General features: G+C 50.4%; 1 protein-coding gene across 1 annotated transcript; it reads left to right on the top strand.

The window, feature by feature from the left end:
- Positions 1-3,625: 3,625 nt before the first annotated feature.
- C23H1orf216 (chromosome 23 C1orf216 homolog) lies at positions 3,626-12,527 on the top strand. Its single transcript, XM_044997441.1, has 2 exons — positions 3,626-3,753; positions 8,146-12,527. Exon 2 carries the CDS (start codon positions 8,162-8,164, stop codon positions 9,026-9,028), a length of 867 nt encoding a protein of 288 aa, XP_044853376.1. The 5' UTR covers positions 3,626-3,753; positions 8,146-8,161; the 3' UTR covers positions 9,029-12,527.
- The last annotated feature ends 12,778 nt before the right edge of the window (positions 12,528-25,305 follow it).

Genomic DNA, 25,305 nt, shown 5'->3' with positions numbered 1-25,305 from the left:
TGTAAGCTGCAGAGGGTCGGAGGGTGAGGAGGGGAGCAGCTGAGGGGCGTCTCCTTGCTGCCCGAACTGGGTCCCAGAGGAACCAGGAGAGGCTCCCAAGGTCCCACTGGGAAGAACTGGGTTAGGGCTGGGGTGGCTGTCCTGGTGGAGGGACAGAGGATGGCTGGGAGAGTCCAGGGCTGGCGGAAGACACCAGGACGGTGAGAACAGAGCCACGTTTTTACAGATTCAGTGCATGGGCCTGACGTGGACGACGTTGTGGTTGGGGGCTCTTGCACTGCGTTTCAGTTAATAAACTAGGATGGGCTTGAGAACGTGCTTGCACTGGACGTACTGGGCCCTCAAGAGGCACCCGAAGGTGAGGCCACTTGCAGGGCTGCCCTGAGGCCACAAGGGGGCGCCCAGGAGGAGGCCATTTGATTACACCCCTCTATATGCCAAGACCAGAAGGCCAATAAAGAGCCCCGAACCCTGATTATTTGTTAAATCTCCTGATTTAGGCGCGGGGGGAGGGGCTGACTCAGGACTTCTGGGCGCTTGGGGTTGGCCCTGCTCTTTTCTCCTATGATCTGTGCTGCAGTAATGTCTAGAGACCCCTGCGAAGCCGATTGTGCTGGCGCTTTATGAACATAGACCCAGAGACCGTCCCTGCCCTGAAAAGCTTGTTACCATTGTGTTGCAGGGGCACCGGGGAGCCCCAGTCCGCGAGCAGGACCCCTCTGTGCTAGTTGCAGAATAAGAAGCCAGCAGGCAGAGGGTTAAGTGGGCAGGGGGGGTACCTAGCATAAGCTCCCCTTGGAGCACAACACCGTCACAGCCCCCTCGCCAAAACGTCTCTCCAGCCACCAAATCTCATGTTTCTTGCTTAACAGGCTGGATTCTTCCAGGCCATTTAGAGGCCTTCACATTTGCGCCTTCATCTTGAACACGCCCTGGGTGCTGACAACGGCCCTTTATCCCCAAAGCGTTCGCGGTGCTTCATGTGACCCGCTCCCCTCCAGGCGTCGCATTCACTCCCGTTGTTTGATGTGATAGTGCTTTTACAGGGCAGCCGAGTCCTGCGCGGCGGGATAAGAGGACTATTGAGAGAGTGGCTTTCATAGCCCCCCTTCCCCGTTGGCCGCAGGGTGGATGATGGGCTGAGAAGGGGGTAATGTGGGGGAGTCTGGGAAACCCTTGGGCAGGGGAGTGTGTGGAGTGTGGCTGCTGTTTCTGAAGTCTGCTCTTCAATGTATTGTTGTGTGAGATTTAACATCACACACACGCACCAAGACACACAAGCAGGCGCCGTATGTGCACATACAAACTCAGGGAGACATTATCAGCACAGCACACTGAGTGTTGCCAAGTGTAACCCAGGAATCCTATCCCCATCACTGGGGAGGACCATCCGCCCACGCTGGGGCTATACACTGTGTTTGGGGTTTAACCCCCAGTGTCCCTCTGCCAGCAGCATCCCTGCCTTAGAAGCTGGTTGCTCCTTAGTTGTCTCCTTTCTCCCAGGGCTTGTTTGTCCTCATTACTTTTTGATGGGGCGGAGGGTGGCGTGGGGGTGGGGGTCTTCCACGATTCCTGACAAATCCAGGGAATATCCAAAAGGCCTCGTCTACCCTTGGCTTTTCCTCCAGAAGTTTCCCACCGTTGCTAACTAACTGTGGTTCAGTTCCATCAGGCATAGTGCTGGTAGAGGCCTGCTCATTTAGTCCAGCTAGGCAACATGCTGGTTAAAATTCCAGCCACTCCAGTGCTCAGTGCCACCGTGACGGGCGCCGTTTAAGAACCTGTGGAGAAAAGAACCGTTCAGGTGCATCCACCAGATAGATCTGTCGAGAGAACTGCAGGTGATGGCAGCTCATGGGGTTTCGTTACCTTTGAAATGCCTTGAAACCTTTAATGAAACTGGAGGGGAGCTGAGGTTTTTCAAAGAGGAGCTGAGAAAACTCTGAAATAATTGGGAGATTTAATGTTGGAAAGCACAAAGTTAAAGGGAATCACAGCCCAGGAGCCCACTAGAGCTTGCTGGTGGGAGGCGCAGGCCTGTTCCCACATATGCATTAGACAGGAGCTGGGACAGCTTGCCCTGCGACACACAGCAACCAGGGGCTGCACAGCCCTTCGCAGGAGGTGGAAAACCCACCTCCCTGCTTCCCACGACTACCCATGCAATAGATACCTGGGCGCTTTTTGAGAGAACCAGGGACAGTCCCATTGTCCCGCTCTGTGTCACACAGATCCTGTGCCCAGGCCATGGGAGAGAAGTGGCTGATTGCAGGATGTCTGTCTAGCACGGACCCTCTCTCTGCAGTGGGAAAGCCTTGAGCTTGTGTGCGGCCCCAGCACCTCACACCTTGCGGATGGATGCAATTCCTGGGAGAAGGCCTGTAGCTCAGGTCCAGCTTTGGCCCCTTCTGCAGCAGTCTCTTCCCAGCAGTTTGCAGCTGCCCAGGTTTCCACTGGAGCATCTCACAGTGCAGCGCCTCGCATTTGGAAATTACCCAAAAGCCCCTGCTCCCAGCAACAAGGTTTGGCCCTGTGGGGTGTCCAGAATGCACTGGTACAACCGTGGCTGTGGTACCAGAACAGTTATTTTCTCTACAGGTTCCTGTACTGTACAGGTTCCAGGTTCTACTGTGTCTGAGCACCAGAGCAGCTGGAGTGTTAACCAACATGTCCAACTGCACAGAATGATACAATGCAACAGAGCTGCTGTCCTCTCCTTTGAGCTGCCGGGAGGCCTCAGTGAAACAAGGGGCAGAATGAATAGCCACCTTCAACAGACTATTTATCCCCACTCCCCGGCCCCAGGGAGGAAAGAAAGGGCTACAGAGGGTTTCCTGCAAAAGACAGGGTCATTCAAGGCCAGCTGGGTGGGCTGTGGGGCCGGAGGGAAGATGGGCCCCGCTCAACCTTTTAGCTCATGAAAAGTCATTAGAGATGAGCAGACGCGGTGCAGTGAATGTTCTGCAGTGTTTTCACCCAATTCACGGGGCCTGTGGCTGCACATGCCTCTGGGTTTCACTTTCTGCGAATGTGCCAGGGAGACCGACCGCAGGAGTTTATTATCATTGTTATTCTTTGCATCGTGGTGCTAGGTGCTGTACGGACAGAACAAAGGGACAGTCCCTGCCCCCAGGGCACCACAGTCTCAGCAATCTTTGGCCTGTCTGCAGCTTAGTGATTTCTGGTCTCTAACTGGAGCCACCTGAAAGAGGCCTGATTTTCATAAAGCACCGAGCACTTGCCCTCTGGAAATCAGGGTCCCTGCAAGGGTCTCCCGTGGGGCCCCCGAGAGCTGCCTCTGTTGGGATTTGAACCCAGGGTGCCTCAGACTAGACAGTATAAAGCTGGTGCTTAGACCAGTCAAACCCAGCGTGGCATAATACGGGCTTCTCGTCCCTGTGTGAGTGCCTCTGCACTTCTTTAGCGGCTCCTCCCTGGGAGGATTTTTATCCTCTGCAGGGAATTTGGTGTCATCTCTAAAGGGACACACACACACACACATACACACACACACATACACACACCCTTGTGCTAAGGTGGCTCCTGGTGGTGCCTTTGCATTTCTCACCCGGCTGCTGATCAGCCAGTGACACGGTGCTGCCGGCAGCACTCACTGCTGTCGGAAGTGTGCAGTACATGACGCTTTCCTGCTGCCGTGCAGGGGTCTGTTTCCGTTCTCTCCAGCTGAGCAGCAAGAGCAGCAGCAGGAGCAGCAGCCTGAAAATCCCCCTTCCCTTTCCCAAGGCTCCATCGGTGAGTGTCTGCTGTACACTGGGGACCTGGGGGTATTTGGAATGATACAGGAGACAGGCTGGTGCCAAGGGCTGAAGCCACCTGCTTCCCCTGGGTGCCAGGATCCGGGTGGAGAGCTTATTGGATCCCTCCGAGGGGGGCTGTTTATTTCTCTCATTGTTGTTAGAAGCTTTAAAGGGCTCTAAAAGCAACAGCATCTCCTCATCCTGCCTCCCCCGCTGACGGTGCCAACGCCCCGGTTCGTGATCTCTGGGGGGTGGGGGGGGGGTGTCTGTGTGTGTGCATGTGCTGATTGACTCTCTGATTTCATTCACAGGGGCTGCACTGCATGGGGAAGGGTTTTGCTCAGATCTATTTTAGGGCTGAGATAGGCAACACCTTACGCCACACACACAGAGTAGAACAATTTCCCCCCACCCCTTTGAATAGCCGAGGGCTGGGCGTGCTATGCTGCTGTCAGATTGCACAGGGCGCTCTGCCATAGCTGGGTGTCCAGGCTAGCTCGGGAGCCATGTGGGGATGTGCTGGGGCATTGAATCCAGCAGTCTCATAATCCCTGATCACATCTGTTCAGTTGCCCCCTCCCTCCCCCTGCATAGATTATCATGCACATTAAAAGCCTGTTCCCTTCCTCCTCTCGGGGTAGCTCTTTCCCTAAGCTGCTTACAGAGCTGGCCAGTCCAGGGAGCTGTGTGATTTGGGGAGAAGGAACCAGCAATTGCCTTTTTCAAGCTGAGAGAGGGAAGGGGAAGGACGTGGATCCCCTGCAGACATCCCACAAGGCCGGGCTTCGGGGTCCTTGGGATCCCTCCGTCTCTGTGACTCCCCCTCCATCTCTGTGGCAGGATCATTCAGCACAGCTCTCTTCTGCGCCTCTGGGCGCTATGCATCACATGCTACCAGCACAGCACATTGTGCTCTCTGATGCAGTGTGCGTACACACACACACACACACGTCTCTGCTTGCCATGGAAACCTTGCCATAGCAACCATGCTGGAATCCAAATTTAAACGGGTGTCTGACCCCTTCCTGGTAGCCCATCAAATGGGCCTGATTCTCCTCTCCCTTCATCAGTCTTACATCAGCGTCGCTCTTTTGTCTTACATGGTGCTAATTCTGATTTTCCTCAGCGTGACTGGGAAAAGGATCAGGACTGTGCAGTAACTGCGGTAGGATGTAGGATGTGATGCCCCCTTCCGTCTCCCTCGAGTTGTCATTCCCACTGGTGCAGAGCAGTGCTTCCCAGTCAGAGCGCTCCACTCCCTTACCCCAGAGGGTACATTTGGCCCTTGCTTTGCACGGGTGTCAGCGACCAGCCAGGGGGACAGCAGACGAGATTCAGGCCTGTTGGGCCCCTGCTGTCGTATGTACCTTCACTACACCCCTGGGAGGGAAGGAAGTTCAACGATCCCCAGTTTGCAGATGGGAACTGAGGCCCAGCCAGACGCCGGGTACGTCTACATGGGGAAACAAGCTCTGCAGCACGGCCGCAGCTGGCCTGGGTCAGCTGACTCGGGCTTGTGAGGCTCAGGCTTCAGGGCTGAAAAATTTCTGCATAGAGTTTGGGCTGGGGCTGGAGCTGGGCTCTGGGATACTCAACCCAAGCAGGGTCCCACAGCTCCAGCCCGACCGTCGACACAAAATTTTTAGTCCCTTAGCCCGAGTCAGCTGACCTGGGCCAGCTGTGGCCATGCTGCAGGGCTTGTATCCCCTGGGGACACACCTGAAGTGACTTGCCCAAGGTCACCTGGAAAGTCTGAACCCAGGTCTCCTAAATCCTAGAGTAGAACATTAAATGCTGGACTATTGCAGAGGGGTAAAAACTTTTTTTTTTGCGGGGGGGGGGGGGGGGAATGCTCATTTTATTTGAAGGGAAACTTGTGGCTTTTAGCCCCCACGTATTATCTACTAGGGGGACTATTATCCTATTACTCAGACATTGAAATCTGCCATTCCCTCACTGAGACATGACAAAGAAACAAAAGATGCCATTATTTGTGAGGCCTACTAAAAACCAGTGATATTGACCAGGGCAGGACCGAGTGGGCAAAGCCTGCCCAGTCACTTCCGACCCAGGAGTCCTTCCTTTGCTCATTCACCAATTTTTTAATGAAAAGAAACGGCTGCCTCGCTCTGTCTTCCTTTAAAACTGTGATCGTGTTCTCCTGGATTTTCCTGCAGGTGAATTTCTTTCGCATTGTGATGAAGCTGGAAGATTGGATCCATCTCTGCTCAGAGCCCTAGTCAAAGTTTTTAATTATTTTTTTTACTAGTTCCAGTTTGCAACTTGGTTTTGTAATGAGGGAACAGGTCTATTGGGGCTACTGGTTTTGGGAGGCCTATTGGCCGATTATTTAAAATCAAACAGAGACCAATAGAACTCAGCAGAGACCTTATTAAAATAATCTAATGGGGTCCTATGGAATTGCATCTGGGAAGCTGAACATATTTTGAAGAATTTACAAAGAAAGTCTTTAAAGGGAAGTGATTTTAATCCCATGCTTATGTAGAATCTTCTGTAGTTCTCACTTAACGGATGGTAGCAGGGATGTATTTGTAAACTGTTTTATGTTTCCAGCACATTTCTCCTGCATCAGACAGTTCTTTAAATGACTTATCTCCTGCTTCCGATTGGTGCAGGGACAGTATAGTCTTAGAAGATGCCTATTTAGGGAGATTAATCCAGACAGAATATTGCTACATATCAGATCAGACGTGTCCCTTTGCTTGGCGGAATCACACAAGTCATTTAAAGTGTCGCTGTCCTTTCAGCACTTTCATTTAGCAGAGAAGGAACCATAATCCATCACTCAGTCACAGGGGGAAAAACACAGTCAGCTGGGGAATGATGCAATAAAGCCCCTCGTTAGGGCAAACAGGGTTAATAATTTAACTGACTCATTTAATAATATCAACACCTAATATCACATCTCAAGATGTCTATAGCATCAAATCCTTCCAAAGTGCCTCACAAACTGTTACATGCACAGAATTCACTTCGTTTATTACTTACAAGCAGCCACCTCTGGGGTGGAACATGGCAGCTGGGCAACAGCCCATAGTAACTCTACATTCCAGTTTAGTACAGGAAGCTAAGGAAAGCGTGGGTGGTGTTCTCACTGACTTCAATGGAGTTACTTGGATTGATACCAGCTGAAAGTCTGACCCTGGGATTGGATGACATAAGCTATTTTACTAAAGTAGCCCAGAAACTGCTTGAAAGGAGTTGCTCTCGAGGGGAAGGCCGCAAAAACGCAAAAGGAAAAGGGAAAAAACCCTCTTATGCCACAATCATTTTCAAACAGCTCAGAACGCAGGATCTGAACGGCGCTTAGGCCAAGTTTTGCATCGGTTCTCGTTTCAGCCAACCAGTTCCCCCTCTCTGCTAACAGAGGGGCTGGATCCTCAGCAGGTGTCAATTGCCACAGCTGAGGATTGGGCCCAAGGTGACCAGACCACGGAGGGTTCCCAACAAGAAATTAAGGTTTCTGTTCTGCCTGGCTCCCTTCCGACCTTCCTGTATAAACCAGACTTCCCCTCATCCACTTCGACAGGGGAGCAGGTACTCACCTTGCCACCCCGGGGAGTCAGAAATGGCCAGCTCCACTCCAGCCCATGAAACCACCATAAGAAATCAACCAAAGTAAGTTTTTAAATACTTTTGAGGTCTTTTATTCTAATATTTGCCGGGCCAGGATGTGAGTGCACCATATACTGGAGCCAAATGCTGATGCACGGAGACAAGGCATTACACCACTGTCATATCTCACTTTACCAGACCTCATCAAACAGACCTTGCCAGGCCAAACTAGGGGCCCGATCCTGTTCTCATCAATGCCATGGGAAGAACCGTGTCCTGTGCTACAGTACTCCAATATCCTATACATCGCTAGGACTTACCATACAATTCCCATTCCAGAAATGGGCCAGACCTACAACCTGGGATCTGAGCTGCTACAAAGTTTAGGCCACAGATCTGAAGTTACATTTGTCCCCTAACACTACCATGGACCCACCAAAATCCCACATGCCCCCAAACTTCAGGCTAGAAGCTAAACATTACATCTTAGGCCATATCAACCCGGGTCCACCTTAGGGTACCATCCCATTCAAGACCAGACCAGACGCTCCTCTCTTTCCTTCCTGGTTTGTGCTGACATCATTCTCTTGGGCCTGATTCTCCTCTTACTCATGCTGGTATGAATCCGGAGTAACTGTCCTGAAGTCAATGAGGTTACTGCAGTGACAAAGCAGAGCACATGACAGCAGAATCAGCACATGAGCTCAGGAGAGTTAGAAGCTGGGGAACGGTAGAGCTGGGAGGCCAGGTTGACCCTGGGAACTCAGACCAAGATCCATCCGTCACATCAGTTCTTTCTCTCTCTTCCCAGCCGGGAGGGTGGAAGGATGTTTGCAGTGTGCCAGCCAGATGTCCCCCTGAACGCTCCGTTCCATGACGGCAAGCGGGACGCGACACTGGGCACGGCCTTCCTCGCTGAACGGGAGCTCAGGCAGGACAAGAATTTCAACTTTGTGGTGGAAGGGTATGACAGCAACGAGAACTGGAGCCAGGCGGTGCTTGGGACCCCGATGGAGGGGGGCTCTGGCCAGATAGAAAACACAACAAATCCAGCCGATAATCTGGTGTTATTAGTGCAGAGACAGACAGCTCAGGGCAGGCTTAGGGATGCTCCCCGAGGGCTGAAGTCAGACGAGCTGGGCCTCTCTGAGGAGGATGTGTGCAGCCCCTCCAAGGGAGCCGAGCTCAGCGGTGCAGAGAAGGAGAAAACGGCTACCGAGGACACGGCCGAAGAGTGTGGGAGATTGGCTGGCTCCCCCTTAGAGGACAATGGCTATGCCAGCAGCTCCCTCAGCATCGACAGCCCCGACAGCAGCACCGGCAACGCCTGGGAGGCACCCGCTGCTGCCACCAAAGACCCAAGGAACCAGCCACCGCCTCCGGGGCCCGACGCTGATCCCGAAAACTCCTCCGACTCAGACACTGTCTTCCCGGTGCTGGCCGAGGCCTTCCAGAACCTCCAGGACAAGATGAGATTCAAGGAGCGGGAGAAGGAGAAACACCACATCCACCTGGTGATGTATCGGCGCCTGGCCCTGCTGCGCTGGATCCGCGGCCTCCAGCAGAAAGTGGTGGACCAGCAGAGCCGGCTGCAGGAGAGCTTCGACACCATCCTGGACAACCGCAAAGAGCTCCTCCGGTACATCCAGCAGGGCGTGGTGTGCCCCAAAGCACCGGCTCATGCTGGCCTGTGAAAGATGCTCATCTCCCATCTGTCACAGTTCAGATCCCTCCCAACCCCCCACCTTACCCAGCTCCAACCAGCATCCAGGATTGGGCCCCCCAGAGCTTTGCAGTCAGCTCCCAGGGTCTGCACGGAAGGCTGGCGTGAGATGCTCTTGCCTTATGCACCCAGGGATTTCGTGAAGCATGAGGACACCAGATCTGACGAACGCCACGTGGCACAACGCAGCTAGAAGTACGTTCCCGTCCGTTTCGGCACATGGCTCTAGCTGAGAGCACAAGTAAAAGGTCCGACATGTGCCCCAGCTAGCGGCTGAGAAGTCAGGGAACAGGAGCGGTTGGTCCCATTTGAAATGAGCCTGATTAATCCTTTCTCAACCCCACCCTGCATGCTGCATATCCCTTAGCACAAATCATTAACCCTTCGCCAGCTGATCAGCAGCTAGGATTCACCAGTGTTCCCAAGACCCCAGTCTCACTAGAGAGCTCACCTGAGACCTGGGGTCACTAGTGAATCGGCATAGGCCAGTCAGCAAGCTAGTATCTGATTAGTTGGCAAGATGGTTATTTCTGGGTGGAATGTTCCCTCATAACAATCCCCCTAAGAATGGTCTTATCCCTTATGTCAATCTACTGACCTCTCTCTGCATCCATCCCACGTCCTTATCGTTCTCTCTGTCCATCCCAGCTGAGCTGCCTACTCAGAGGTCCAATGAGTGCCCAGAGGCTCTCAAATTTCACCCTAAACCCATAACCATGTAGTGCTTCGAAGGCGATCTGTCAGGAACTCCCCAACAGGCTCTGCCAATGCCTCCTCTCGTCTCTTTCTCCTCCTCCCCCTGCAACCATCTCATCGCCCACCCCCCACCCCCACCTTCGCTCTGTGTGACTGCTCCCCCTCTTGCCGGCCAGCACAACTTCACCCGCTGGCTGCATTGGCTGGATAGCCGTTCATCAGGGTCCCCTCTGCAGACAGCTCCCCTTGCTGCTGCTACCGCTGCTGCTTTCCCATGACCAGGCTCACCCTGCCTGCCTCTTCCAAAGAGTGTTCTCTAGACCCAGCCTGTTGGTTACTACAGCTCTGAACGGGGCACAATTCTCTTCACAATCCCGCTTTGCTGAGGCTCATGATCTGAGACTGATCTTTGAAACCCTCCCTATAAAGCTTTTAGGTTGAAGGTTTCATTTGGGTTCTAGCCTTCAGAGTTTTCCCTCCCCTTGTTGTTCTAGAAGCCATGATAAGAACTGCTGGAAAAAGAGAATCTTTATTCGGAGATTTAATGGCCAAAAGGGACCATTGTAACCATCCAGTTCTAGCCTGACCTGATGAATTGCAGGTGACAAAGGTGCTTTGCAGTCAGGTTATGGTTTGCATTGCACAGGCTGCAAGTTTCTTAGGGAACTTTTTACCTCACCTCTGTACCATCTACTACATTTCCCATGAAAAACAACACTTAAATGTGGGGGCGGGGAGATGTTTGAAAGAGCCCAAATCAAACCTTGAACCATGAAGCTCATGGAAACGCTGGATTTTCCCTTCTCTAGCTCAGATGGTAGGGCCTGAATCGGAGAGCTGAGATGCCAGATCAGGCTGTTTTGTTGGTGGAACATATAATTGCAAGTGGTGCATGCCGCTCCCACATGTTCATTGCTGCGACGGGAATGAGCTCCCGACTACATTGTGTGTGTCTTGTGTTGACAGCCAATGCCTTGTAAGAAACAGACTGTGCATGTCCAGCAAGTGCTGTAAGAATCGATGGGTTGCATATGCTTGGGGATTGTAATCTGCAGCAAAGTGTGATGTGCTCTGAGTGTAAAAGTCCATCTGGTGACAAAGGCCCTAGATTCAGCAAAGCATTTCAGCTTGAGTTCTTCCCTATTTGGCAACACACTTAAGCCCATGCTCACTTTAAGCATGTGCTCACACTGTAGCTTTTAAGGCCATCTGACCTCCTTCACAGCACGGCCAGATAATTTCACCCAGGGATTCCTGCAATAAGCCCGGAACTTCTGTTTGAGCTAGAGCACATCTTTTAGAAAGATGTCCAGTCTTGGCTTAATTCCCACTGACGTCTAGTTACACATGAGCTTAACTGCTTTGCTGATTTGAGATGGGCTGATGAATTGGGGTCAAAGAGAGAGACTCAGACTACTAAGAATTGAGCTCAAAATGCTTTAAAATAGGTTCAAGTTTCGTCTAATATTTTTTCACATTCAGTATTACAATATATTGATTTAGATTTTTTATTTTTTATATATTACATGCGCACACACACACACACACCTATCTACCTACAGTATATATTTAAAAACTTAGGTGCCAAATCAGAAAAATCCCCTAGTAATAACCTTTCTCAAAGCTGTGCTCTTCATGGTCTATTAATTTATTATAATAAAGTAAAGAGAATAACTTTTCTAATCCATTTTTTCCAAAGAAAAATGCACATACAGAGTATAAGAAGTGTAAGAGAGATTAAAAAGAGACCTTTGTGTTTATTTGGTATATTTTCTTAAAAGTGAATTTGCTCCATATTCTATTATTCTATTTATTGTACTGTATTAGGGGAGGCAGTGTGGTTTAGTGGCAAGAGCAGAGGCCTAGGAGTCAAGAGACCTAGATTCTGTTCCCACCTTTGCCACTGACCTGCTGAGTGACATTGGGCGTGTCACTTCACCTCTCTGTGCCTCAGTTTTCCCATCTGCAAAATGGGTGTAATGGTACTTAACCCAACAGAGTGCTCTGAGATGGACAGATAGATTAAAATGGCTATATAAGTACTATGTATTATTATTATTATTAGATTATATTCCATGCTTGCTGCACCTTCACAAAGCTGCAGTTGATGCCTGCAATAACTTCCATTTTGCACCACGTTTCTTCATATCTTCCAGTAAGCGGAAGCGAGGACACGGTCCCATAGCCCTCACTCACTTGTGTAGTTCCAGGAAAGTCAACAAGACGAGGCACGTGACTAAGGCTTGCTCATGGGGGAAGGGGTTGGAGCAGTCAAAGCTGTGATGCTGACCCTGCAATCTTTAGACTGCAAGCTCTGCCTTCCTGTTATACAGCTCTTCAGCACCTAACACAACAGGGCCCCAATTCTTGACTGGAACCTCTAGGTGCTCCCACAATATAAATTACCAGTAACTGAGTCAGTGGAGACTGCAGGGTCAGGTCCTGTAGAGAGCAGGGAAGCCCCATTGCTGTAATAATGAAACACCTGTAGCCTGGGTTTTGGGATAAGATGAGCTAAAATGGGCGACTGTCTTTAAGAATCAGTTTTTAAAGAGGTAGCATTCAAAATGCAAGAAGGCGACCAGATCTTGTCCTGGCATCACAGAAGAAAACCTGCAACAGATTTCTCGCCATCTGCCTCCTGGCCAGGAGGACTCCAGACTCTTTGTGAGGAGAAGCACCTTGCTGCTTAAAGACCATCACTGCTTTCATGTTTGCTTCTATTCAAGGGCCTGCTGGCTGTTGTCTGTATCACTGACATGACATATTAATAAAGTTTGGAGATAAAAACCAGAGCACACAAAGTACTCCTTTAATACTCTTCAGCAGCTGGCTATCGCACTGTGCGTGATATTTTCATCCTGCTGCTGCTGCATGAGGGTTAGATCACCAGGGGCCTGCGTGTACCTCACTGGGTAGAACTGATGGAAGGCAATATACATTGCTGCAACGGATGTTCCCGCCTTCACCTGCATTTAGTTCACGTGTCTGGAGACAGAGCTGTACGAAGGAGCATCTTGAGAGCTGCTAGTGGGACGCGAGTATACGGCACTGGGTACTGGAGTGGTGCTGCGGTGGTAACATGTCGTCTCTGGGCTGGAGGAGAATCAAGGTCACAACTTGGGGGTAGAGCTGATGCAGAGGGTGTCGTGTGCTCAGCGTCGTGCCTCTCTCCAGAGTGGCCGCCTTCTGGTCAATGCTCAGAGCACCATCAGCGGACAGCCTTGTAACCTCCTCCTCCAGCCCAGGCTGTGACACGGGGCTCTTGATGGCTTAGATAAAATCAGAGTCAATACGGGGCCAATAAATATTGATATTGCCCTCAGCGTCTGCCAATATCCATTCATTATCCCCATTTCACAAATGACAAACTGATGCCTCGAGAGATGAAATGACTTATACCTAAGCTCACGTACAGGGTCGATGGCCGATCCAGGAAGAGAAGCCAAAAGTCCTGACTTAAAATCCCCTCCTCTAACACTAGACCATGATCCCTTTCACTGGGGTTTCTGGCGAGGATGGTTCGCCCTAGCTCCTTCCGTGGCCCCCCAACAGGGTCTATTCCCTGCCCCAGCCCGGCTCACTGCGGAGTGTGGGGTGGCTTTAGAGCCCGTGAGGTTCCTGACTGGACTGGTGGGTAGAGCTCAAGCCCCATTGTGCTTCCGTAATACCCCCATAAATGGTGCCTGGGATTCACCGACTTCCTGGCGTTTATGCATCAATTTCACTCACCTCTCCTGCCGGTGGCTCATTTCAGGGCAGTTGCTGCTTTCCTCTCTCTAGCCCCCACCCAAGGCAGGCTAGGAAAACACCCCAAAATGCACTGGCTGTCATGTCCAATTGCATAAACTGCAGGACAAAACCTGGCAAGCAGAGTGCAGAGCGTGACAGAGAGTGACTAAAGCTTGCCCTGTCAGATCAGCTTCTCGTAGCTGATTACAGATAGCAGGAGCTGCTGTCCCAGAAACCTCAAGGTTCATGACTCATGTCAGGAAGTTAATAGTCAGACGGGTTTTCAAGCAGGAGTGAGAGTTGGGCCCTGTGACAACGTGGCACATCTCACGTGGCAGTGTGGTATATGACCTGAAAAGGTCTGGCCGTGCAACAATGTGGCATGTGACGGCATGGCACATGACCTGAGATGGTCCAGCTATGAGACAATGCGGCCCAGGTCACGTGACAACATGGTACAGCACCTGAGATGGGCCAATCACACAAGAACGTAGCCTATGATCTGAGAAAGTCTGGCTGTGTTACAGCATTTGCACGTGGTCAGATGGAGTCCAAGTAGGAACATGAACTGATTCAAGCTGAGGCCTTGTCTACACTGGAGATCTGCCCTGGTTTCAGACTTCAATACCTGTCCAGTGCTGTGGGTGCATCACTTCAAACCCTCCTGCTTACAACTGGGATGAGCTGCACCTGAGTCTCACCTTGTGTACACAAGGGGGTTCAGGTGTTGCAGCCTGGCTGGTGGCTGCAGGTCAAAATGTCTGGAACTGAGGCCAGGGCAGACAAGGTTTCACACTTCCTGAAGGCCAGTGTCCTTTCGGAGGAACCATTTTGCGTTGCATCTCCCAGACTGGACATGAGCCCGTCAGATACTTCAACACCACCGTTTTCCCACCTTCCGAAGACAAAAGCTGCCACAGGGTTGGGCGCAAAATGATTAAAAAGCCAGCATCATCCAGCTGAACAGCTCACAGGGCTGACAGTGGGATACAGAGTCTTTTACCAACAGGAACCTGCTCTGCACCCAGGCCATCTGACACGTGTTCGGGAACCTCTATGAAAATCAATTGGTCGATCCTGATTCATTTCTAGAAGACAAGGGTCCATGTTAGAAAACCACCACAATATTTGCCCCACTGACCATCGGCAAGTTCAGAAGAGAAGCCAAGGGCTGGCTCTGTCTGGGGCTGAGCTCACCACGAGGCAGAGTCATTCCAAGTCAGTGTGGAGGAAGCTGATGTTGCTGATGCTTGGGCTGTATCTACTCTGTGGCTGAACAGGTGGAGTTCAGCCTCCAGGGCTGGTACAATGGCAATACCAACCAGACAAAAAGCTGACATGGGGCTAAACCAGAAGCTCAGGATCCCCGCCCCATGCCCCCAGCCCCCAAAGTAGTACTCCAGACTTTACAGGTATATCTCTGAAACCAAGCCCAGCAATCAGCCTGTCTCCCTCCCTGTTCATTTACCTACCTGGTGCAGAACGGCACTATAAACACCTGCACAGAAAGGCCCAGAGTTGTAGGAATTCCTCTCTGTGGTCCTCTGCAATTTGCACGTACAATTGTGCACGCACAATCCCAGCGACGGGCACGTGCAGAGTGCCAGATGGACTGCTCTGTGCCCAGGGGCACATGTGGCGTCCATGACATCCCAGATACGGTGACGCTTGTAAAGCATCGGCGGTCATTTAACTTTTAAAAGTCCAAGACAGAGGCTGCTCCCCACCTCCCAAGCGTGAGCAAAATGGAGCTGGTGCTAACTTCTGTGCTGTTCCCCTGGTCTGGTTTGGTTGCATTATTTACCATCCTCCTATACCAGGGTGACCGGATTCCCTGAGCTCCCCAGTCCCAGCTGCCCTGCAGCTGTTAGTTAATAAGGAGAGATGGGATGGTTGCTACAGGCAGATGGGTGGCAGATAAAACACCTGAGTATTGACCTAAAGGTGACTTTGCCTAGGGCTCTGCAGAGATTAAATAGAGATAAAAAGGGAAGCCATACCAGGCCTTTGAACCTTCTGTCACCTTTCCCCCCTCTTCTTTACAGTCCCGGCAACCTGTGGGAATTCAGAGCTGCCGTGGTCACTTTTAAAAACAACACGCACACACCAGCCTAGACTCTGTTTGGCACCCAGGGCCGGGCAGCTCCGGCGGTTCACCGCTCGGTGGGGGCGCTCAGGAATTTTGCCCTCAACATCTGCCAATTTATTAGGAATTGTGTGTGCTCTGACTTTGTTTGTCTAAGGAAGGAACATTTTCCATTTTGGCTTGGGCTCTAATTCCAAGCGTGCCTGCCTGTGGTACATTCGCTCAGACAGGGGCTCTGCAGGATTAAGAGAACATTAGACCCTGGGCTGTCTGCTGTCCTGACCCGCAGAGAGAGCGGGTGATTCTCTGTTTATCTTGGTCGAGTGTTTTATATAAATAATTATTTCCAAGGTAAATATTGTGAAAATCCAGTTTATTTGCTCAAGAAATGAAGGAATAACTCAGGGAGCAGATCAAAGGGGTAGATCTGCTCCGTAAACAAGAGGCTTCCTTCTTCTCGGTTATTGTGAAGTTCCCTCTGCTTACGCCCTCAGTGCTGTTTTTAAGAGATCCAGTTTTGATTTGCAAAATCAACCTCATACCGAGTTTCCAGCCCCCTCTAAATACCCAAACAAGATTTGCAAATTAATGAAAACCCCTCCCAGCTGCAGGGGAAAAAAAGCCTGACCACATGTCAACTTCAGAGTCCACCAGGGCTTCTTTACTATTTCCAAGACACTCAGATCTAGGGAGATTATAACTTTGCAAAACAAATTCCCTTCATGCCTGTCTTTACAATCCATGGCCTCCATTATCAACCACACCCAGCCTGCTCTTCTCAGCCTCCCACTGTCCCGCCCTCTCTAAAATGACTATCATGGCTGCCTTTGCCCTGTTGCTAACCTTTGATCTGCAGGGCAGGCCAGTGACTTCCCAGCAGGACAGATACAGCAGGCAGGGGGCCAGAACCTCACCTGGTGTAAAGGGGAGCAGCCACTGAAGTAATTGGAGCTATGCTGATTGACACCAGCTGAGGATCTGGTCCAGTGCTTTCTCTGTTGCCATTGTCCCCGGAGAGGCAATGAACCCAGCGAGGTCTCCTTGCCATGCCTGGGTCTGGGACTGCATTCCCCATCTCCCTTCCACTGCCCATGCACCTGAGGTCTGCTCTTTAGAATCACCTCCACGGTGGGGTTTTTAGTTAGTTTTTTATTTTTAAATCACATGTTATTTCCCAGCCAACGTAACCCCAGCTGATGCAGCTCGGGCGTCGGAGGTCTTGGGTTCAAATCTCTGTTCCACCGCAGACTCCTTCAGTCACTTCCCACTTCACTCAACTCTACCATGGGGCTCACTGCCCTGTCCCACGTCACAGCAGTGTTCTGAGGAGGAATACACAGAAGATTGGGAGGGACCTGGCTACTCCAGCGTCAGGGGCCAGGTAAGTACCATGGAGAGACGAGCACAAAATGAAGGGGTAATAGATGAATATGATGCTGAACTTGGGAAGTACCAATTGGCAATGAGATCTGCCTTTCTTCCTCACCTCCCCCCAAAGTCTTTTAACAAGTGTTCTGGCCCAATCCCACCAGCATTCTGCATGGGGAAGGATTGCAGGGTTGGTCCCTTCGTGATAAAACATATAGGTGACGATCCGTTAAATATTAGCTTAAATAACAGCGCCTTTCATGTCAAAAGGATCTCAAAGCCTTTACACACTGTGGGCCTGAGTCTGATCTTGCATATGCGTCATGTAACGCCATTGACTTTTGCAGAAGTGCTCCTTGTTTAGGGCCTGATCCAAAGTCCACTGCAGTTAAAGGGGTTTGAACTTGCATTAGTGTAAGTGGGAGCAGAATCAAGATACAAGCATGCACGCACACACACATGCACGTGCACACACACACACATGCACGTGCACACACACACACACATGCATCCATGGGCACACCCACACCCACACCCACACCACTGAAAGGCAAACCCTCTGGGGCTGGGGGTGATATCTTGCACGCAAGCATATCTCAGCAGTACAGGGGAAATTTTAGCTAATGACCCCAGGGCACGGGATCGTTATTTGCCAGCCACAACAGACAGGGCCATTTGTTTTTTTAAGGTCTCCTCTGAAAGTTTATTGTTATTATATTAAATCCTTATAATCTTGGACCGATTTTACTGCACAAAGCAAGATTTGGCAAAAGTGGCCTTTCTTTGAAAATTAAAATAGCTTTTTTTTTTTAAAATCAAGTATTTATGAAGGTTTGATGGGGAATATTTTACCTTGTTACTCGAATCCATTCTAACTATTTCCAGGATTTTGTGGGCTTGAAATATTTGTTAAAAATAAGATACAGTGGGGCAATAACTGATGCCAGGAAATCACCTTGAGCCATTGACATCCACAGATGCAGGCTGAGATGTATTTAAAACCCTTTTCCACTCTGAAAAGTGACTGTGAAAATGGCCTCATGGAATTCCACATTTAATGTGTCTCAGACACTTCGAGATCTAATGTGCGCCATTTGTTAGATTCTTCCCGCTCACCCCCAGAAATGTAAACTCACTCTGGGATCTAAGGGTCAAGCAGGGCTCTGGCCTTGTTGTGCATCTTCACCAGTGAAAGGCTAAAATACGCCCATGGGGACACCTGCATAGCCCCATTGGTTTCCAGTTCTGTCCTTAGTACCATCTGTGCAACCTTTGGCCATCACCGGGGTTGCTCAGGTGTAACTGACTGGCCCCATAAAGGGAACTTAGTGAAGTATTTTGTTCATGCACAACCTCTGGGTGCCGAACTCCCTGCCCATCAGGTGGGTGGAGACAAGGTAGAGGACGGAGTATCCTTTATTGGACCAGCTTCTGGTGGTCAGAGAGATGAGCTTTCGAACCCTGCATGCAAATTAGGTGATTAGACAGCTTCATGTGTGTGCATGCAATTAACCAGGTCTGCAGAGGATGGTGGGTGCAAGAGGGGAAAAGGGTGGGTGCAAAGTTGATGGCTGGTTTTCTAAGTCAGGCCCTAATGCCTAATATTCTAAAAGCCTTTGCTCAGAGGACCGAGCTGGGACAGAGATTCCCTCCCTTGTGAAAAGAGCCAGTGGTGTTGTCGGGAGCCATTGAAAGCCCCCAGGGCTCAGGAACTGTGACACTGTTCCCTGTACTTTGTAATGTCCTGGGGTAGGGAAGGGGTGGGGCAGTCTGTGTGAGTAGTTTGTCACTCACGGTCGTGCCCTGTTGCCTATTGAAGCAAGGCCTTTACACAGCCAGCGATTCCATTTGCCTTCCAATTTAGACCCACATGCACGTGGTTTATGTTGACAGTGGAGCCCCTTTTCAGAGGGGCCGAGAACCCCCAACCCAGCCGACGTCAATGGGAGCCGCAGCTCAACATCAGGGATGCCGGCACCTGTCCACTGACACCCACCAAACTCCTTTCACCCACCAGCGATCGAAGGCTCATGACCCTGGGCCAAGCTGGGTGGTTTCTGAGCAGCCCTCTGGACGTGAAAGACTCTGGTGCAGAATGATCCCCGGAGCTCAGGTATTTTCCCTCGCTGAGGTGACCACGGGACTCACAGCTCCCACTCTGGCGAGGGAGGCAGTGAACCTAACTAGTGCCTGCAAACAAGTCACCCTGCAAGATGAGCTCATCCCCTTCCAGGATCCATGTGTGCCTCCATGCTAAACGCACCTGCTGCAGCTTGGGAGGTCTCTGGAGGATGCCAAAGCAGAAAGAGGAGCTCTCTTTGTGCCTGGTGCCGCAGGCAGGGCTCAGCCGTGCTGCCTAAGGGCATCTGGACAGTGGAGTTAAGAGCCTTTTTTGTGCAGCCCTCCCTTTATCCTTCCATGAGCTGTGTCGATCTTGCAGCCCCCTTCCCTGGACGACAGAAATCGCACCCACTCGGGATGACGGCTGCACTGCTGCTTGTGCTCCAGGCTGAACGTGTGGGGTTAAAACCAAAACCAACGGATGTTGTCAGTGCTGGAGCATGGGGGAGCAGAGAGAACAGGTACAAGGAGCCTTCTGCCCCTTTGCGTACCCTTGCATGAGGCCAGGCATCAAACCTGTCCTCCTCCCAGGGTGAGGGTCACCCCTGTCCAGAGGAGACAACACAAGGCAGCAAAAGGCCACTTCAGTCCCACTTCAACCCAAGCACAAGGATCAGGGACTTTTCATCAAAGCCAAAACATTTTGCAAAGATTCATCAGTTTTTGTGGTCCAGGGGCTGTCTGGTCACTTCGGATGAGAGAGAGAGAGGGGAGCATCCTGCACTGAAACCTGAGCTCTGCGATCCAGAACCAGCCATTCTGCAAAAATGTTGGGAAGGTTTTGGGTTTGTTCCAGTGCAAAATGAAAACAAATTTCGTAACCTCCCAAGCTGTTGTGAAGCAGAATTGTTGCCCTGCAGACAGCTCTAGGTTAATTATTAAGAAGCGGTTTCTACTCGCTGTCTCCTGGCAAGAGAAAATGCTTCTTACCCAATCCAGATTCATTCTCATACAGCCCCGGGCCAGGCATGATTGACCCTTGTGGAGAGTTCAAGGGCCAGAACCAGAGACAGCCCATGAGTGCCTGGACTCCAGAGAGCCGCGGCTCAGAACTTTTCACATCCTGGTGGCTTTGCTGCACTCTTCTTGCAGTGTTCTCACGGCAGGCAGTACAGATTTTGCAGGCTGTAGGACTGGTCTGAGCTGCATTCCTGCAAGGGAGAACCTGCAAGCAAAGGCACTTACTGTTCTTGCTGCCCTAAACCAATATGTTGCCCAAGGACCCTGATGTTTCCTTCCTCTCATAGCGACCGGGAGTTTCTTCAGAGGTGAGATTGCCCCTTGTGGCATGGCGCCACCTTGTGGTCAGCGCAGAAATCTAAGAGGAAGCGGCAAATGCAAGAGAGAGCTGCAGAGCCAGACGGTTGAGGGGTTCTCCGGGTCATGCCGAATTGGGTATCATCCATTATGGTGCCGACCGAATTGTTAAATTAAAGCATTTATCTGAAACTGGAGGTTTCGTGATTCCTTGAGCCTTCTACACCCCGCTTGCCTGACTGAGAGCAATAAGGAGTTTTCTTAAAAGAACAACCACTCTGCTGCACCGGGTTTGGTTTTATCTGCGGAATGATGAATGATATACCAGGAGCAATCAAACAAAATGGCAGGCCCTCTGCAGAAGCCCCTTGGCATCATGCATGTTTCATGAGGAACCATCTATGAGACGAACAAGAAACCTGTTCTAGTGATGCGAGCTGCGCCCATGTAAGACTCGGATCTTTTAAGGCAATCCTACAACCTGACAGCGCCTGTGCATCTCATTTGGCAATGGTGACCTCTGTTAAAGTTAAATAGAAACAAAAAAAGCACTCTGAGCAATTTTGTGCCAGCTAAGGCAGACATGAGGCTGACATCTCAGCTTATTAGGGTTGCAAATATTGTGTTAGTGATTTGAGCAAAATAGCTCAGCCCTCTTGCTATCCCAGCATGCCTTGGTGTTTGGTGTAACAGGACTCATCATGATTTACATTTTTCAGTCTCTGGTTCTCACTCCCCTCTATCTTGTATTGGTTTTAGACCCATTGCGGTAGCTGTATAAAAACACAATCACCTCTGCCTGCAGCCGAAAAGGAAAAGACAGAACAGAGAGCAGGTTGCAGGCAGATTGTGGGAATATCAGGGTCTCGTTTCGTATTTGCCATGCCTGTGTTCCTAAAATGTCAGGCCATGGTTTGAAAGTCTCTGTTCACAGTCAGGCCACATGGCACATTTTCACACTGCAGAATGCCTCTAAATGCCTCAAATGCCAACATATCCACATGCCGCTGACACACACGATCACTCAAGTCACACTTAAAAGGCTCACATCAAACATACACAGTGACATGCGCACATAGAGTGCACACACACATCACACAAACATATTACTTCATGTGTGTATATGCACAGATCTACATGTACTCTCCCTTCCAAAGACAGATCCCACATGTAAACAAATACACATGTGCGTAGGTTGCACTCACACACTGACATTGCTATTCTCTGGCTCCTTAATTTTGATGTTTCTTTCCTGAAACTGTTTCCCTCTTGTCTCTTTTTCAGCAGCACCATGATGGGCCAGATACGGAATGTTTAACTACACCATAGTATCTGATGAAAACCCAGTTTGAGACTGCCTTCTTTAATGATTCCGTTTGAAATGTAGCTGCTTCCACACATCTCCCTTCAGGGTAGAATATTAAGCAAGAGCAACTCGGCTGGAAATTCAGATTGTTTTCGTGTCTGTTTTCATTTACATTTTAATGATAGAGAAATCTTATAAATCGGGCTGTTTGCTGCACGGCTCCTTGGAAAAAAAGAAAAGCAACAGCCCAGTCCCTCCCCGCAAAAACTCCTGTAGGTGCAGAGGATTTTCCATTCACTTTTTGGGCAGAGGAGGATTGGGAAATTGTGTGTGTCTCCTTTATGATTTCTTAAAATGGATGGAACGTGCAGATGTCAGATCCGCAGGGGCTGCAAACAGATGGGGTTTCACTGAGGTCAAAGGAGCTAGGTTGATTTACTCCAGCTCAGGATGTGGCCATAATGTTTTGTTTTGTTTTCGATGGAAACAAGAATAGAAGTAAAGAATTTGGCCAGAATTAGTGACATTCCTTCCCTATTGTTTAGGCAGAGCAGCTGGAGTGGTTACTATTATTACTATGACAGTAGCAGCTAGAGACTCCCCTGTGCTAGGTGCTGCACAAACATAGTAAGAGACAGCTCTGAAGCAGGGCCGGCTCCAGGCACCAGCGCAGCAAGCAGGTGCCTAGAGCGGCCAACGGGAAGGGGCAGCACGTCCGGCTCTCCGGTGGCAATTCCAAAGGACAAAGCGGCGGCGCTGGAGCTGCTGCCGAAGTGCCGCTCATCGCGGCTTCCCAGCCCTGCCCCGCTGCTTGGGGTGGCAAAAACGCCGGAGCCGGCCCTGCTCTGAAGAGCTTGCGAGAAGACACAGAGAGATGAAGTGACCTGGCTCAGGTCACAGAGCCAGGGACTGAATGCAGGGTCTCCGGACACAATCCGGTGCCCTATCCACTGAGCCACACTGCCTCTCCATGCCTTGGTGTTTGTGGTGGCTACATGATCAGTAGTCGCGCCCCCCCCAACTATATCAATAATCATGTTGGAGTGTAATTACTACTGGGATTGTTAAGGTGCCCATCTCCATGGTATCTGGTTTAGCACCGATCTAAGGACTCTGGAAGCGCCGTTGGATCCCAACCCAGCGCCTCAAATCCAAGTCTCTTTGGATGTTTTATCTTGGGAGAAGCGGCGAATTCCAATCCCTGGATCCAAAGCCAGGCCTCTGGGCTGGTACCAGGGTAGATCCAAACCTAGAAGGGACCCCCCACCCCAAAAAAAATTCTGGTTCAAAGTTCTCATGTGGCCAGACTCTTGTGAGAATACTTTTGGCTCAAGGTGGTGAAAGAGAGAGAGAAAGAGAGAACGCTTTAACCAAACAGCACCATTCTCTGCTCCCCCCTTCGGAGGACAACCTAGGGTGTTTAATGGCAGGGAACATATCTATGCAGCCGGTACATGCATATTAATTACACTCTGCAAAAGATGGCAATAAATGCAGTCCTTCCAAGGAGCTACATTTCCTGTACCTGAGATTGGAGTGGGATTCAGTTCCTGTTGCTGCAAAGCAACTTAGATTTGACTGCAAATTGTAACCAGTCTCTTGTTTGTGCCTAAACAAAGTGGGTTCTCCTAAGGTGTCCGTCCACCAGTGGCCACTAAGGGCTCCCCCTTCTTGGGTCCTGCTTTTGAGACAGGCGGAGCAGCTACAACGCCCCTGGGGTCCAGGGAACGGTGGGTGCCCAGCACTTTTATGATTCCGGCCCCTGTTCTTTAGGCTGGATACAGGAATCCAGATCTTCTTGAGAAAACAGCTGGGAGTAAAGATCACTAGAAAAGAAGCAATAAAATTCTCCGTTATTCTTTTGCCATCAAGGCCGATGGAGCTGCAAAGAGTGCCTTAAGGCCCGTTGTACATCATTATTTCATAGCACAGTCTCTGTATGCTGCGGTGCCTGCCTTGCTGGAGGGAATGCCTCCGTGGCTTTAAGATCCACGTTGAAGTACCTAGACCCCTGGAACAAGAGGTTCAGCTCCCAGCGGTGTCCAAGACTGCACTTCATTCCAGCAAGGGGATAATCATCCGAGTCCCACGCAGTTTCCTATGAACGAGTGTTTCTGCTGATATCTTAAACTGTGGCTTTGCAGGAACATTCAAGAGAATAACACTTGGTGAATTATACCTCCCGATTTAGTGCAATCATTACCAGGCTAATTAGGAAAATCTCATGGCACCTTCTGGTAGGAATGGAGAGATTAACCCAATGTCCTTATCCAGAACGTCCCTAGCTCCCTCCACTGGTACTAAGCTCTCTGTGGGATGATTGGCTGTGCCCTCCGCCCCAGAACTGGCTGCATTAGGATGCTGGTGCTTTAGCTAGTTTGCAAAGTGCATTGGGATCCTTCAGTAAGACAGAACATAGCATTGTTGCTGTCCCTATTGAGACCCCGTATTACACCGTGAAATGCTGTACCACAAAACTACAGTGCAAATGGCCTTGCAAACTTTGGAACCACTCAGAAACCAGCTGCACAGAGAGAACAGCAGCAGAGCCCCCCCAAGAAACTCAGCAGGGCTCAGCCCAACCTTTCCCCTTTGGTTCGCAGAGGTTTGCACCGCAGTTATTTATTGAATGTGTTTGCCTTACCTGCTATCCTCCTAGCTGTCCTGGCCACCCAGCCCCCTCTAGGGGCAGTCTGGTTTGCAATGCACATTCCAGGGTTGGAATTTGGCTGGTGAACTTTGTACGCCCCTGTTGCAACCTTAGTACTAACGTAATACCAGGCCAGGAGTCTCGGCCATTACACAAGGCCCTTTCTTTCCTTGACACAGTGGATTGGGCAGCCTCACAAGGCTCCAGGTCTGGTTTGATTTGGATCAGCACTCCAAGGGTTGGTTGCTGACCTGAACTTCCGGGACAAACTCAGAGCTGGTGTATGTGAGGGAAGCCCCACTGATTGCAAAACCAGGCTGAGCATGTCACCAAATCAGTGTTCTAGAGGTACCCTGACATCCTCAACCCTGGATGGAAAGGCAACAAATGCAGCCTCTGTCACAGTCTAGGCTAGAACCTGGAAGTGCAAAAGGAGCCACGGACCTGGAGACAGAGTGGTTCACACTATAAAGCTGGGTGAAGGTCGGGGATGGGAGTGGGAGCTTATTTTTTTTATCTACAGGTGGATTCAAACGAAACGCCAGCTCTAAACCTCCCCCAACTGCGGCCACGTTGAAAACCAGGATCTGTATTTTCCTTCTTGGGCTAATCTCTAAATTTCTCCAATCTGCTCTAATTACACTTCCAAATGGAAGGAGCAGGGAGGGAGGGAGCAGCTTCCACTTCTTACCCAGGATCTGAAGTCACATTTTTGCATCAGAGCAGAAATTATATGGCAAAAGAGGGAGAAGAAAATGTAAAAACCCACCAAGGGTGCTGATCATTTTCTTTTGCCTTTAAAAAGTCTTGTTACCTAACCCAGTTCCAGTCCTAGGTTGGAAGTGACGATATCCATATTCTTAATACCCATATTCTGAACGTACAATGGTATCGGGGAAGAGGTGATGCCGTCTTTGAAATAGAGAGAACTGGGGCACTTTCTGGGTCGTGCCAAAGCCCAAACAGAGTGGTTCTGATCTCCGGATGGGTCCTTTCATCTCAGCAGCTGCAGGAGGGTTTTTTTTCTCAAGC

This window comes from Mauremys mutica, chromosome 23, assembly GCF_020497125.1.
Source record: "Mauremys mutica isolate MM-2020 ecotype Southern chromosome 23, ASM2049712v1, whole genome shotgun sequence".
NCBI lineage: Eukaryota > Metazoa > Chordata > Testudines > Geoemydidae > Mauremys > Mauremys mutica.
The sequence above is the reverse complement of the archived record's forward strand: the minus strand, read 5'-3'. Positions and strand labels throughout refer to the sequence as shown.